Source organism: Fusarium tjaetaba (genome assembly GCF_013396195.1).
Source record: "Fusarium tjaetaba strain NRRL 66243 chromosome Unknown NRRL66243_c0000086, whole genome shotgun sequence".
Lineage (NCBI taxonomy): Eukaryota > Fungi > Ascomycota > Sordariomycetes > Hypocreales > Nectriaceae > Fusarium > Fusarium tjaetaba.
In genome coordinates, this window is record NW_023501282.1 from 403,100 (window position 1) to 417,696 (window position 14,597).

General features: G+C 49.8%; 5 protein-coding genes across 5 annotated transcripts; 2 read left to right on the plus strand and 3 right to left on the minus strand.

Annotated features, from left to right (window-relative positions):
• Positions 1-130: 130 nt before the first annotated feature.
• FTJAE_4520 (3-isopropylmalate dehydratase) lies at positions 131-2,665 on the plus strand (the record flags this gene model as incomplete). The annotated part of the gene is made up of 4 exons (XM_037350933.1): positions 131-230; positions 292-323; positions 389-463; positions 539-2,665. The coding sequence occupies 4 exons, from the start codon at positions 131-133 to the stop codon at positions 2,663-2,665; spliced, it is 2,334 nt and encodes a 777-aa protein (XP_037208484.1).
• Positions 2,666-3,028: 363 nt separating this feature from the next.
• Positions 3,029-4,078, minus strand: FTJAE_4521 (diaminohydroxyphosphoribosylamino-pyrimidine deaminase; the record flags this gene model as incomplete). The annotated part of the gene is made up of 3 exons (XM_037350934.1): positions 3,029-3,741; positions 3,799-3,960; positions 4,018-4,078. 3 exons carry the CDS (start codon positions 4,076-4,078, stop codon positions 3,029-3,031), a joined length of 936 nt encoding a protein of 311 aa, XP_037208485.1.
• An 826-nt stretch (positions 4,079-4,904) lies between these two features.
• On the minus strand, positions 4,905-5,907 carry FTJAE_4522 (calcium-binding NCS-1; the record flags this gene model as incomplete). Its single annotated transcript, XM_037350935.1, has 4 exons — positions 4,905-5,084; positions 5,181-5,476; positions 5,576-5,661; positions 5,897-5,907. 4 exons carry the CDS (start codon positions 5,905-5,907, stop codon positions 4,905-4,907), a joined length of 573 nt encoding a protein of 190 aa, XP_037208486.1.
• Positions 5,908-7,974: 2,067 nt separating this feature from the next.
• FTJAE_4523 (cell division control 45) lies at positions 7,975-10,637 on the minus strand (the record flags this gene model as incomplete). The annotated part of the gene is made up of 3 exons (XM_037350936.1): positions 7,975-8,698; positions 8,748-9,817; positions 9,870-10,637. 3 exons carry the CDS (start codon positions 10,635-10,637, stop codon positions 7,975-7,977), a joined length of 2,562 nt encoding a protein of 853 aa, XP_037208487.1.
• Positions 10,638-13,509: 2,872 nt separating this feature from the next.
• FTJAE_4524 (umta methyltransferase family) lies at positions 13,510-14,530 on the plus strand (the record flags this gene model as incomplete). The annotated part of the gene is made up of 4 exons (XM_037350937.1): positions 13,510-13,516; positions 13,578-13,757; positions 13,820-14,027; positions 14,083-14,530. The coding sequence occupies 4 exons, from the start codon at positions 13,510-13,512 to the stop codon at positions 14,528-14,530; spliced, it is 843 nt and encodes a 280-aa protein (XP_037208488.1).
• Between the last annotated feature and the right edge of the window lie 67 nt (positions 14,531-14,597).

Genomic DNA, 14,597 nt, shown 5'->3' on the forward strand with positions numbered 1-14,597 from the left:
TTCTTCTTCTTCTGGAATCAACTACATACCTTCTCACCCCGCATTCGTGATATTTCCTGTTCGCGAGAATCATTGATCGCTCTTCAGTACTATCTCAAGTTATCAACTAAGGGTGGTCATAAACATCAAAATGCCTGCTCCCGTGGGTAACCCCCAGACCCTCTACGATAAGGTGTTCTCGGCACACATCGTCGACGAAAAGCTCGATGGCACAATTCTTCTCTACATCGGTACGTCTATGCGCATTCAATCTTGCTTATGGGCAGCGAACTGACAAAGTTGGCCAAAAAGACCGGCACTTGGTCCACGAGGTGACATCACCAGTAAGTTTAACTTCTTCAAAGCCTCGACGTCATGTTCCGAACATCCGCTAACCAATGACCAACAGCAAGCCTTCGAGGGTCTCGAAAATGCAGGCCGCAAAGTCCGGAGACCTGATTGCACTCTTGCAACCACTGATCATGTATGCATTGCCAATCAACTGAAAGCTACCGTAGATGGTGGTCAACAGAGCAGTTACTAACCCTGGACCCTGCAGAATGTCCCCACCACATCCCGCAAAGCCCTTAAGGACATTGCTTCATTCATCGAGGAGGACGATTCGCGAACACAGTGTGTCACTCTAGAAGAAAATGTCAAAAAGTTTGGTGTCACATATTTCGGCCTGGGCGACAAACGACAAGGTATTGTCCACATCATTGGCCCCGAGCAGGGCTTCACTCTCCCCGGAACCACTGTCGTGTGCGGAGACAGCCATACCTCGACACACGGCGCCTTCGGTGCCCTAGCCTTTGGTATCGGTACCAGCGAGGTTGAGCATGTCTTGGCCACCCAATGTCTCATTACCAAGCGCAGCAAGAATATGAGGATACAGATTGATGGTGAGCTGGCCCCTGGCGTCAGTTCTAAGGATGTCGTTCTCCACGCCATCGGCAGGATCGGAACTGCCGGAGGTACTGGCGCCGTTATTGAGTTTTGCGGGTCTGTTATCCGTAACCTGAGCATGGAGGCTCGCATGTCCATCTGTAACATGTCTATCGAGGGTGGTGCCCGCGCTGGTATGGTTGCTCCTGATGAGATCACTTTTGAATATCTCAAGGGACGGCCCCTGGCCCCCAAGTATGGCTCCGAGACTTGGAACCAGGCTGTTGCCTACTGGAAGTCTCTCCAGTCTGATCCTGGCGCCAAATACGACATTGATGTCTTTATTGACGCCAAGGATATCATTCCCACTATTACTTGGGGAACCAGCCCTGAGGATGTCGTTCCCATCACCGGATGTGTCCCTGATCCTGAGACCTTTAGCAGTGAGAGCAAGAAGGCTGCTGGCCGACGCATGCTTGAGTATATGGGCTTGACAGCTGGAACACCAATGGAGGATATTCCTGTCGATAAGGTGTTCATTGGATCGTGCACCAACGCCCGGATTGAGGATCTGAGAGCCGCTGCCAATGTTGTAAAGGGGCGCAAGGTTGCTGATAACATTAAGCGCGCCATGGTTGTCCCTGGATCCGGTCTTGTGAAGGCACAGGCAGAGGAGGAGGGTCTTGACCAGATCTTTGTTGATGCTGGTTTTGAGTGGAGAGAGGCTGGGTGTAGCATGTGTCTGGGCATGAACCCTGACATTCTGGCCCCCAAGGAACGATGCGCCAGTACATCCAACCGAAACTTTGAGGGTCGACAGGGTGCTCTTAGCCGAACTCACCTCATGTCTCCTGTCATGGCAGCTGCCGCCGCTATTGTTGGTAAGCTTGCCGATGTTCGCAAGCTGTCACACTACACCCATCAATCTGCCTTTAAGCCCCGTGAGCTCCCTGCGGAAGAGCCACATGTGGACGAGCGAACCAGGGATGACTCTGAGGAGCGAGAGATGATCGGAGACCAGCCTCAGGACTCTCAGCCTCACACCAACACTCTGGCCAGCGCTGGGGGTGCCGCTTCTGGTCTGCCTAAGTTTACTATCTGGAAGGGTACCGCGGCTCCTCTGGACCGATCTAATGTTGACACCGACGCCATCATTCCTAAGCAGTTCCTCAAGACAATCAAGCGAACAGGTCTTGGTACCGCGCTGTTTTACGAGCTTCGGTACAAGGAGGATGGGTCTGAGAACCCCGACTTCATCTTGAATCAAGAGCCTTTCCGACAGGCCAAGACTCTGGTTGTCACTGGACCCAACTTCGGATGCGGCAGTTCTCGAGAGCACGCCCCCTGGGCCCTCCTGGACTTTGGCATCAAGTGCATCATCGCCCCCTCCTTCGCTGATATCTTCTTCAACAACACTTTCAAGAACGGCATGCTCCCCATTAGGATCGAGGACAAGGACAATCTCGAAGCCATCGCCGCTGAGGCTCGTGCCAACCGCGACATTGAGATCGATCTACCCAATCAGTTAATCAAGAATGCTGACGGAGAGACCATCTGCTCATTCGAGGTTGAGGAGTTCCGCAAGCACTGCCTGGTCAATGGTCTCGACGACATTGGCCTGACCATGCAGCAGGAGGACAAGATTGCCGAGTTCGAGCGACGCATGACACAAAACACACCATGGCTCGATGGCACAGGCTACCTGAAGCGTCCCGGGCAGGGTGGCAAGCTGGCCGCTAAGGCTGTGCCTGTTCCCAAAACAAATCGGGGCGAAGAGAAGAAGGAGCCTCTCGAGTGGTGATTCGGACCTAGAGATGAGGGAATGAAGAAATTGTTTAACGGCGAAGGGATCTGGGCTACTAGCATATGATGATTAGCATGTGGTTTTTGTGGTTTTAAATATTTGCTGGGGTTGCTGGACAAAAAGGACTGCTGGCTTTGCTCACACTGAATGCAGAAGCACTGGAAAATTTGGAGTAGATGCCAACTCGTAACTCCTGAGGAGATTTATGAATCAAAACGATCATGATTAATAGGAACAGATTGAAACAAAAACTCTTTATACGATGTAAAACTTGATCCTTGAGAAAAACGATGGTTTGGTACACCCGTGCTATCTGATTATTACCTAGGTAGAATGTGCTACGAGGTCAATAAAGTAATATCAGTCCCTCTTTGTGATCTCATCGCGAAGGATACCTATGTGCACCACGAAACCGGCTGAAGATTGCAGTTCTGCGGGCAGTACACTATCAGAAACTCTCCAGACATGGAATGAAGTTGAAAACGCCTTTAACCAAGACTCGAATACTTCGTCACTTCGTAGTTGTTGCCCAATGACACAGACACACGGCCGCTTTTCTTCACCATTAGCAAAGGCCTCGTCAGAGAGTCTTAAACGGCATGCGTCCGCACACGCCTGAACGAAGGGGTCTACCAAAGCATAGTTATAAACACAGTCACAGGCGACAACGGCGTCAAAGCTATGAGCTTCATCAGAACCGGTAAGAGACGGAGTTACCTCGTCCGTCTCCCAATCAAGTGTTGTGAAGCGAATGTTCGGCTGTGCTGCACCACCATGCCCATGCCCACGCCCAATTCGTTTCTTCCTGCCTCGGCCACTCGTCGGTGTAGAAGACCCCGAGCTTAACGCAGAAGACAGGTTCTCGTCAAGATTGCGCTGAACGAGACGCTGCACGTAGGACTGGTCGGTGAGGACATAGCGTGCCACGCGTGGACCAAGGGCTAGGGCACTCAGGGGGGAAATGCCACAGCCGAGTTCAAGTATGGAGGCATTTGAATGGATGGTACTGGTGAGAATGGGATTTGACGAGGAAGAGAGCCACGAGGCGAAGCTGGGGGCTATCTTCCATAACACTGTGTTTCAAGTCAGCCTTTCCTCTTGACGAGTGAGTGTGAGAAGGGAAAATCTACCAGCTCCTGTTGTTCCACCTGCGCGTGACGATGACAGAACAGTAGGAGATTGATGAATAGTGTAGTCCCGGTCAGCAACAGAAACATCGACGGAAGTAGCACGGGAGTCGACGAAGCCAAGATTCATGGAAGGGATAGGCTGTGAATATAGCATAAAAGTTTCTACGCAATTTTATTAGTGAGACCTGCATGAGCGCAAGGATCTTCTTGTAAGCTGACCTTCTTCTGCGTCTTCGACTTCTGGCTCAAGATTCGCCAAGAGACTATCTATAAAATCCATTGTGCGAGATGTAGTCTGTTTTAAGGAGGCGTGGTAAGAATTTTGCGTTGTGTTGAATAGAGCATTTTTATTGAAAAGCGTTGGTCTAACATGGAGATACCGAGATAGTGTGAAAACGCTTGATGTAGCCGAGTATGGACAAGTTTTGGGTAGTATAAGTGGATCCCGCCTTACACCAAATTACCTTATAGGTGAGTACCATATATCAGGAACTTGAACAGGAATGACCAAGATTTGTCGCTGAGTCCCATGGCATGATATAAAGTAGTGAAGCTATTCAGAAAGACAAATAGTCATGGGTGATATATGTTGAGCCGTCATCGTTTCGTCAGAGACGGAATATATCAATATACCGAAAGCTCACAACAGAGTCGAGCCCTCACACATCCAAGATAACGTCTGGGCCCAAACGTGATAAACTAACCAATAGACTCATAATCATAGCATAGGACCGTGTAAAGCCATGGAAAGAAAGAGCTTGGGGTCGCCATGGCGTCTAAGCAGTCAAGTCTGAAAGCCCCCTTGTAAACGCAAACAAAACATTCACAATCAATGAAAATACAGAGCCTGGCATAAAAACAGCAAGGCGATTTATTCCGCAGTCAGAGATCCCTCAAGTCGCGTCCTTGTAAAGCAAGAGGCCGTGCACTTGGGTCAGTGACAAACAGTGAAAGCAAAAAGGTAAAAGCTCCTCACACTCCTGGCCAGTATGGCACCCATGGATCCTTCTTTTCACTTGTAGTTGTGTTTCTTTGATTTCGTTTCCTTCCCTTTGTTCCTGACTCGTATTTCCGTTCATGTCGTTGTTGGCGGGGTCTCGTTGCCCCTACACCAAACCGTCGTAAAGAGATAGCGCTGAGACGATAGTCTCATCCCGTTTGCTACCCTCCTTGAACTCCTCCATATCTAGACTTCCATTCTCGTCCTTGTCCATCATGCGGAAGATCTTCCTCACTCGTTTTTCGGGGGTATCTTCGTCTTCAGGTAGTTTAACCATAGAACCGACCTATTGATATTTAGTACGGGCTCGTCCTTCCGCTCGCTTTCCTAGGGTCCCATGGGAACATGGCACTACAAAGATGGGCGCGAAACCGGTACTCACCATCTTGTAGATAGCTTCGACAATCTTGAGCATCTCATCATAGCTGATCTTGCCATCGCCATCAATATCGTACAGCTGGAAGGCCCAATCCAGCTTGTCCTCCATCTTGCCTCGGCTAGTAACACTTAGCGCGCAGATGAATTCTTTGAAATCAATAGTGCCGGACTTGTCGCTATCGAAGACGTTGAATACATAATCGGCGAACGAGCTCGGATCTCCGAAGGGGAAGAATTGTCTGTAAATTTTCTGGAACTCCTCCTTGGTGAGTGTACCCGAGGGGCAGTCCTTGAGAAAACCTAGCTCTGATATTAGACAACTGTAATCTCGTGAAGCGGTGCAGACTCCTGATATAGATCGAGCGAGAGTCCGCGTCAGTATCAGTGCCAGAGACTTACCCTTGTACCATTGCTGAAGCTCCTTCTTATCGAAATGAGTCGACTTCTGCAGCTCGACAAGCTGATCTTGGGAAAGCTTTGACTGTCTGTATAGGCACAGCGAGGTTAGCATCGTTGTGATGTGGTCGATCCTTAAGTATAATGACGTCGGTCCCTAGCTTCCGCGGGGATCCGAGGTTGACAAATGCGCCTGCGACTCGCGAGGTGTGAATCCTGGCGCCGAGTGACGGAAAAAGACACCGAGGTATGGAGGCGACAGGACGAATAATACGATAAAGCGACTGCCCAAAAACAAGATGGATATGTTGGAGATGAACTTACGATTTACCCATGACGCCTCGGACTTTACGATGTTATCAGTGGGGGGTTATAGAGAGCGCGAATTGCGCGACGGTCGATCAAAGACTTGGACGTCTGGGACTATCTTTTGACTCGAAGGAAGTGAAGAGCTCTGGAAGCAAGGCGACGCAGTGGGGGCGAGGATAAGGTCGGTTACTTCTGAGAATCGTTCGCCGGCAAGAAACGTGGTAGATGATGATACCAGTGTCGAGGTCGATAGCGGGAGGATAGCGGGTGGAAGTAGGTTACGATGGGGCTGGAGAGAAGCGAGGCGCTTAGTGAGGGGAAGGCTAGGTATTAAGCTCTCAGGGTCGTGCGACAGTAATAGGCGAGGAGAAACGAGTCGCAGTCGTGAGGGGACGCAAGAGACGTAGAGGCTCAGGTAAAAGTCGGTTCAGGCAGAGCAATAAGAGAAGAGAGATAGAGATGAAGATGGAGATGGAGATGGAATAACTACCTTACTAACCTGCGTCGTAGGTAAGAAGTGGAGGCCGCTAGATACTGATGCAAGGTGTAAGGCCAAGCAAGCAAGGCAGGGCAAAGAAGGAAGGAAGGAATATGATGAGGGTGAGGCGAGACAGACAGTCCAGTCCGACGGGGTTAAAGGTGATCCAACATGGCAACAACTCCGCTGGAATAGAATCGCCGCCCAGCACCCTACAGGGCATCATAGGGGTCTCAGTGCAGTGCTGGGCACTGGTGGCCTCCGTAGTTAGGGGACGAGTTAGTGGGGGCGGGGTTTCTGGATAGCGGGCATGGAGCCCAACCCAGAACCCCGCTGTACTCCAAGTGGTCGGGTCCGTGATGCCATCCATCCAATTGGTAAGCGAAAGCGCGCTCTGAATACAGTCGACCCATTGGAAATCCTGGTTTTTGTTTCGCTTCTACGGTAGGTAGGTAGTTAATGACGAATCCGAAACAGTCCGTGAATACGAGGGTTCGAGATCTCCAGAACACTCTGCTTTGACTACCTAGGTACTCATGGAATAGACTGAGCGACCGCAGTATCACAATACTGACGCTGATACAGGTCCTCAAGGGACGACCAGCTGCCTGCTGTTACCTGTAGCAACGACCTACCAGAAATGTCAAAGAGGCTGTGTCTTTTTCGATTTCTCGAAGCGTGGCGACCAGGTTATCCACGTATGCAACCAAAAACCCAGAGCACATGATTGTGGCTGTGCTATCATACCTAGCCTGTTCTGGGTTATCATTCTGATCCGCATATATTCTTTTGCGGTGATCGAGTTCGATTTTTGACCCCGATAGAGTCCGAGGACACAATGGAAGCCTTCGATCGAGTCACCCAGAGACTAACGTGCCTCTGCGCCTTGTTCTAGAACAACTGGACTAGTGGTATACTCGAAGTTCTCATAGCGCTCGTGACACTAGAAAAAGATGATCTATCTTTAGTTACGGACTAATTGATACCCAAGCATCCCCTGATTATAGCACATACATGCAAAACGGACTGATTACTGGTACACATGAGCAAACAGTTGTAATTCCATAATACACAATTATTAGCGCCCATGTGTCACAACTCACAGGGGCAAGAATCTGCGCCAAGTCGGCACCAAACCACTCTATCGTCAATAAGCTTTTGCTGCGCCCACCTCGACTAAATAAACACTCCTTCACCTTGCCTACCTTACCTAAGGTAGCCAACTTCCAAGGAAAAGCTTAGGATGACATACAGCCCCTGCAAGTAATGCTTCAAGAGGCCTCACATATCAATTAATATCATTGGATCATGTCTGTCACAAGATCCAATTGTCGAGTGAAAACTTAACGTACTTCAAGTGATAAGTGCTCAATTTACACCCAAGAGAAGTCTGTCTTACTGAGAGGTATCGTAACCATATTTCCACCCACGCATGTTTCCTGTCCCAAATTCATGATGCCGCCCGACTCCTATCCCTCTGCCAGTTTGGAAGATATCCAATTCAAAAACTACTTCAATCATCTCGTCCACTTGCATCTACCAGGACGACTCCCGCGTATACAATCATTAGATAGGTCACCAGCAACCACCAAACTAGGCCGTGCTATTCTGCTCTTCAGCCAACAACAACCTTCATGCTCAAGCTCTCGAGAAAACCACCAAGATCCTCTTTCTTCACCTCTACTACGCAATGCTCAAAACTGTCGATTCGGACCCGCGTGTTAGTTTCTGCCACCACCTCTTGAAACGCGAGGCCAAATTTGTTGAGGCCGTAGCCTTTCTCATGCTCGACATCCTCGTCATCTGACGCGTCAGAGTCGGAGCTATCTGAGTCCTCTGATTCAGTTTCCAGTTCGTCGTCATCATCACCTGCGTCCTGTCGGGCTGCACGCTTATCCTCTCGTATTTTCTGCTTCGCTAGACGTGACTCTTCTTTTTTCTTGAGCTTTTCTTCTCTCTCGGCTTTCCGTTTCTTGGCGGCTTCTCTGTCAAGCAGCGTGGTATCTGGACCGCCACCGCCGCCAGTGCCTACGACGACATATACACCTCTTTTCTCGTTCAGACTTGCGACAACAAGGGGCGTACCGCGACCACCATGTGATAGCTTGCCATGTGTTTCCCTCTCTTGCTCGGCAAGGGCTTCGCCTATCCAGAGTGATAATTTGGTCAGCGCTGCGGGGTGGGTGAATAATGAAACGTCAGGGCCCTCCTTGACCACACACATGCGAAATGCACGAAGATGCTTGATTTGCTTTTTGTTGATAAGAGATGTGCCTGTCCGGTAGATGGCGCGGTGAAGGAACTGAGCAGTAGGAAGACCGGCCTTCAGCGCGTCGATACTATTGTCCAAGTCAGCGACGCCAATAGGTCTTCAACGATTGAACTTACTTTTCAAGCGCGTCGTATGCCTCCCAGAACCGCTCAATCCATTCTTCGCCCTGAGCTGCAAACTCGGCCTCCTCTTCTGCGTCTCGACCAGCCTGACTTGCTGTTACGGCGGGGTCTGGATTCTGAACATGTTTTCCAACTTCTAGTAGCGCACCGATAACAACTCCCACATCCTGGGCACTCAGCGTTGCTCGCCATCCCCAACTTCGGACAAACCCCCACCCGTCCTTCGCACCAGCACGATCTTTACCATCCGTATCGACGGATGGTACCATCTCGTCAAGGTTGTAAAGTGAGCCGTACTTCAGCAGCTTTGCCCTTAGCTCACGTTTCAGCATCATGTCCATGTGAGTATAGCTCTGCTTGCACTGTGCCAGGCTGACCCCCATCTTTGCAAGTAACTTGTGAAGTCGCTTGATTCCTGCTTCACTCCAAGTCTTCAGGCGAGAAAAGAGATATGGTGAGTGCAGCATACTGTCGTAGAGGCTCCAGTGCCTGATCAACAAAAACCTGGGCTCAGGGGACAGCCGAATTCCGGTGTCCTCAGGGTTCCTCGCGGTAGTAGGAATCACGCCGGTATTTTCTGCAGCAACACGCCCATTCGCAAGTTCCGGGGGGTTCAACCGCCTGACTTCGTCGCGGAACTCTTGGCGTATTCTAGCGCCTCGAGCGCCCAACCAACCTGTTGGGCGGCTCTTGTCGCTCTGTCGGACAGGCGCGGCAATACCCGCCGATGAACGGCCATAGAGCTCCATAGATGTGACCCCAACTATAGATAGCCATAGAAGGTCATTGTCTGCTCTACCAAGATCAGAAGCAAGCGAATACATCATCGATGATAACGGTTCTGAGAAAGAAGATCCAATCTTGTAATATTGGTGGAGAATGGCCTCGTGCTTTTGTCGTAACCGTAGGAGTTGTCTCCTTTGTGCGCGGAGTGACGGCCCGGCAGGTAACTGTGCTCCAGAGGGGGGCTCTATAGCATCGCTTGACAGACCAAGATCGGGCTGTCGCATTGATATTAGCCCTCTTTGCTGTGGGCGCCGAGGTGATTCAGCGATAGAGCTAGACTGCATAGAAATGTCAGTAATTCCAGTTTGTAATGAGTTCAAGTCGACATACTGAGTTACTCCTTCGCCGTTGGTGGGGCCTATCATCGTCGCTTTCGTCCTCTGCATCTGACCAGCTTTTTCGCTTCTGGCCTGCACGAACATGCTCTTGAATGGCATCGTGTGGATTTTCGTCGTCGTCCTCGTCATCGGTGTCACCCAAGTCCTCACCATCGTCGTCAATTTCAGGCATCTCCATCAATTCAAGATATGCATTGCGCTCAGTTTGCATATCGTCGACAATATCACCGTCGTCAAAGACAATAATTCCACCCTTACCAGGTTTGAATGCCGATTCAATCATACCACCATTGACACCAGTAGGGCACCTCGACTGATAAGACGATGAGGCCTCCGTTTCGGGGTCGAGGGGAAACCCGCCAAAAACGTTTCCAAGGTTCCACGGTCGATGAGCGTCCATAACCCAAACCTCAACACCACTGTATGGCTGGTCGTCACCTTCAGGCTCAAGGCCAAGAAGTGGCCCCAGATCAACCATACCCCCAACACCAAGGCATACGACGACACCACCGCCACCTCCCCGAGACTCCATCATGGGCACGACCAATTCTCGGCCAGCCTTTTCAAGATCTGTATAACCAGCAACAGGCTGTATTTTGTGAGGAATATAGTCATGTTTCAGTAGCCGGGTTAGGATCCTGCAAGCACAAAGAGCATCGGGTTCGAGAGCGACAAGAATAAGTACTGGTGGGGAGAGCGGGTGTCTTGTTTGTTGAAGGTGGACGTAGAGTTTAGAGATCAATTGCCGCGGGAGATACATGTCGACGATGGTAAGGAAGCGGTTCGATCGCCAAGTCTATATGCCACAAGTTTCATGAGGGTGGGTGGGAGTTGTATAACGGCAAGTGGCCTTGTATCGTCAAGGGGGGAATGGGGACGCGACGATCGCGTAAAGTAGACGAGGAACAGTCGAGAAGGGAAACAGACAATGATGCAATGAGAGTTTTTTTTTTTAATAAAAATAAGTAGGTGATCAATTATTGGAATGAGAAGTGAAGATGCTCGGAGCGTGAAAGTACAGATGGCGTTATCGTTCGTTATGCTTGCTGATCAATATGGGAGTTCGGTTGTGCTACTGTACAGTGGCTCTAGGTTGCTCAGACGTTGAAAATCAATTTGGCCCGACGTGTTTTTGGCGACGCGACTTGGCTTGGCTTGGGCGGTTGAATGACGCGCTTTCCCTGCCCCGACCGTGTAAATTGGCCAAGCGTACCTAGCGGAATTGGAAGTGGCTTGCACGGACTGCCCCTCCTTCCATTTATAGAAGACGAGATAGATCCTCTCATGCCTCCTCAAGATTTGCATACTATAGAGTTGGATAGGTAACCAGAGGATAAGGTAGTCCAAGTTATCGACAAGGAAAAGAAATCGACTTTTTCTTTGAGCTGAACTCGCACTACTCAGTCAGTTCCTACCTGTATCACCAACCTTCGCTTGGTCGTGAATACAAATATGCATGAAAAGCCCAAGTATTCTGCCGTGCTTGTTTTATGTTGTCCGTGGGTTTACCCTTTTGTCAGAGAGGCTGTTGAAGGCACTGGTAACGTATAAGGTCACCACAGTCGTCACTACCTGGGTACTAAGGTAGGTAGGTAGTAGGTACACAGCTATTAATATCACTTCACTGTCTCTCCAGTCACTCATCTTCGATTCTTCTTTCAATCTTTTGAGATCTCTCAATTTATTTAGACTTTTGCGAAACAGAAAACCCGTCGGCTAAGCCAGTTCGGATATCTTGATGGCTTATCCGAAGCTCCTACTGGGGTTTTCTTGTTCCATCCATTCTTAAAGTACAGCACAGCACTCAACTCTTTCCTACCTACTAGGTATAATACCTTATAATTCAGAACCGTCCATGGCTCTATGACTTGCAGTTCGCGTACTGCCTTCTGGGCCTAGGTTGGCCTGTGAGGACATCCAACGCCATAATTGTTATTATCGCGACAGAGATTTTGAAAGTACGGATATCTTGGCTCTCTATTCAGTACAAGGCATGCAGCATTTGTACTGAAATATTTTAATGCCTTGCACCTAATCCTTGACCATGATTCCGGCGGAAGTGGACATGGCTTTTCCGCGTTACTTAACAGAAACAGTGGAATGATTTGGTCAAGTACGGCAGTTTTGTATTACGACACAAGCATGCAATGCATTCACGGAGCATTCCCTTGCCGTGACGGAGAGGAGTGGATGACCCCAACATCCTCCGCTCCGAAGTGACAGTGGGCAGAAGACAAATGGAGACTGGCCCACTGTGGGATTGGATAGGATGTCATTACAGTGATTGCACCTAACTTGGGTATCTGTTTAGTAGTTACCTACCTACCTAGGTAGGCACGATACCTACCTTCCTCTCCTTTGGGAGAGCATAGCACCACCTCCTCCGCCCAGAATCGGTGACGGAAAGGTCTCGCCTTTTATGTGCCTCGCTTCTCGCTCCAACTGCGTCAATTAATGGCTCCCAGGAACGGAATGGTCGAGAGAGTGGCATGATCTATCGTTGTATTAGACCGGCGACATTCCCACCCAACCTTCAGCTTTGAAGCTACCTAAGGTAGCCAACAAGGTGTAACTCATATATCCGTCAAATTGGAACATAGCGCAACTGAATTTGACGGACGAGACGAGACGAGACGAGACGCGATCATCGCTGTCTGAATTCTCCAAATCCTTGACACGAAACCCTCTATCCTTAGCCACAGCACTGTCTCTTGTCAGCGTTCCTCTATCACAATCGGGAACAGTTGCCATTTTGTATCCGTTGTCAGCTTTATTAGCTGCCTTGTTAGTACACTGGAGTCGTCCGCTTGCTCGTTCGACCACGTCACAACTGGGCCGCATCACGGCCGCCGATCAGTGTGAACTCTTCTCAAAAGAGTTTCGGTTTGTCCCGACGGCTCGGGGCCATACCGCTTAACCCAGGAGCCTATCCCGCACCGACCGTCTGTCTTGTCTGCTACCAACTTACCGGTCGTCTGGGATTCTGGGTCTCCCTGCGCTGCCGACCCCCCCTTCCGTTCTTCTGGAAATCCTCCTTGGCCGTTCTCTCATCGTATTGGCTACCTGGGACCATTCACTGGGTTAGTCCCCTCCACACAGTCCAAGCTGCTGGGTCTTGTCACTCTTGTCACTCTCTGTGCAACTTTTCGTTCAACGAGGCCCTATCATACAGGCTGGTTTGGTCGATACCTGGTATTGGCGTGCTTACTTCTCTCGACTGTCCCTGTCACATATCATTTTCCAGTGTTAGCATCCCCTGCCTTTGAACAGGCTTCCCCTGCGACATACGTACCCTACCATCGGGACAAGGTCTGGGTATCTGTCACCGGCATATGTATGTATGCTTGACCCACCAAGGCCTGTCCTACCAGTCTGCCCTTCTTTTAGCTTGCTGCTACAGTACCTACCTGCTGCTTTTCTGCCAAGTGCTCATGTATTCACATCAAATACTATTTCCTTCCCACTTAACCCCTCTCTTCTCGAGTACGATCCTTCAAGGGGGACTTGAAGCAGAGGTTCCATAGCGATGGACCACAGAGACCCGGAAGAGGACCCAACGTCAGACTACGGGGATTCAATAGCAACCTCCGAATTTACTTCAGTTAATACCAGGGAACTTTACTCGTACGAACATGGAAGGTGTGTTGCTGATCCTTATTACACCCCGTCCATAAATGCTAATCTGTTAGGCGATATCAAGGATTTCTATGTGGTCGTTATGGCCTACCAAACGACGATGCTGAGCAGGTCCGTGAGGGCTTGAAGCATAAGCTGTACCTGGATTATCTCCTCGACGGAAAGCTATTTCTGGCTCCCATCGGGAACAACCCGCAAAAGATTGTTGATCTTGGTACAGGTGTTGGCATGTGGGCACAAGACGGTCAGTTTTTCCGTCTCAGTTGCGATACTCTGAGCCTGACAATGAGCCTACTTTAGTCGCAGAAAACTTTCCCAGCGCACGGGTAATAGGATGTGATCTTTCACCCATCCAGCCGCATTGGACGCCGCCCAACGTTGAGTTTCGAGTAGAAGATCTCGAGGATGAAAATCGCCCATGGACAAGAATATATGAAGATGCAGATTTAATTCACGTCAGGGCCTTGTTACAGACTCTGCGGAAACCGAGACAGCTATTGGAAAGAGCTTTTGAGTAAGTTGTGTCAAAATCAACTTGTCTGTATTCCCTGCTCATTCAATGCTGCTAGAAAGCTGAAGCCTGGTGCTTGGATTGAAATCCACGAAATTGTTCCCTTTGTCTTCTCTGTTGACGGTACTGCCGGAGATGATCATCCTATGAACCAGTTCTACCGCCTTGTCGAGGGCCCCTTTACCACGATATATGGTTGGAATTTACGCTTTCCATTCCAGATCGTTGAAGCGCTGCGTGACGTTGGATTCATCAATGTCAATGAACGCCATTCTTACACACCTGTTGGCCGGTGGCACCAGGAAGCAAAAATGAGAGAAATGGGAATTTTCACCCAAAACATCCTCGAGGAATGGGTCACGGCAATGCTTGGCCGTCCGGACATAATGGGAGTCACAGAAGAAGAGGCATATGAGCTTGGGCACAGCGTATTCGAAACCTTCAACAACACTCGCATTCACGCACAACTCGACTGGATTGATTGCTGGGCGCAGAAGCCACTTTAATAGGGCACTGAAGAATCTTTAGCAAAATGGCCATCCTGCAAAATTTCTCTCATGCGAAAGGACATCC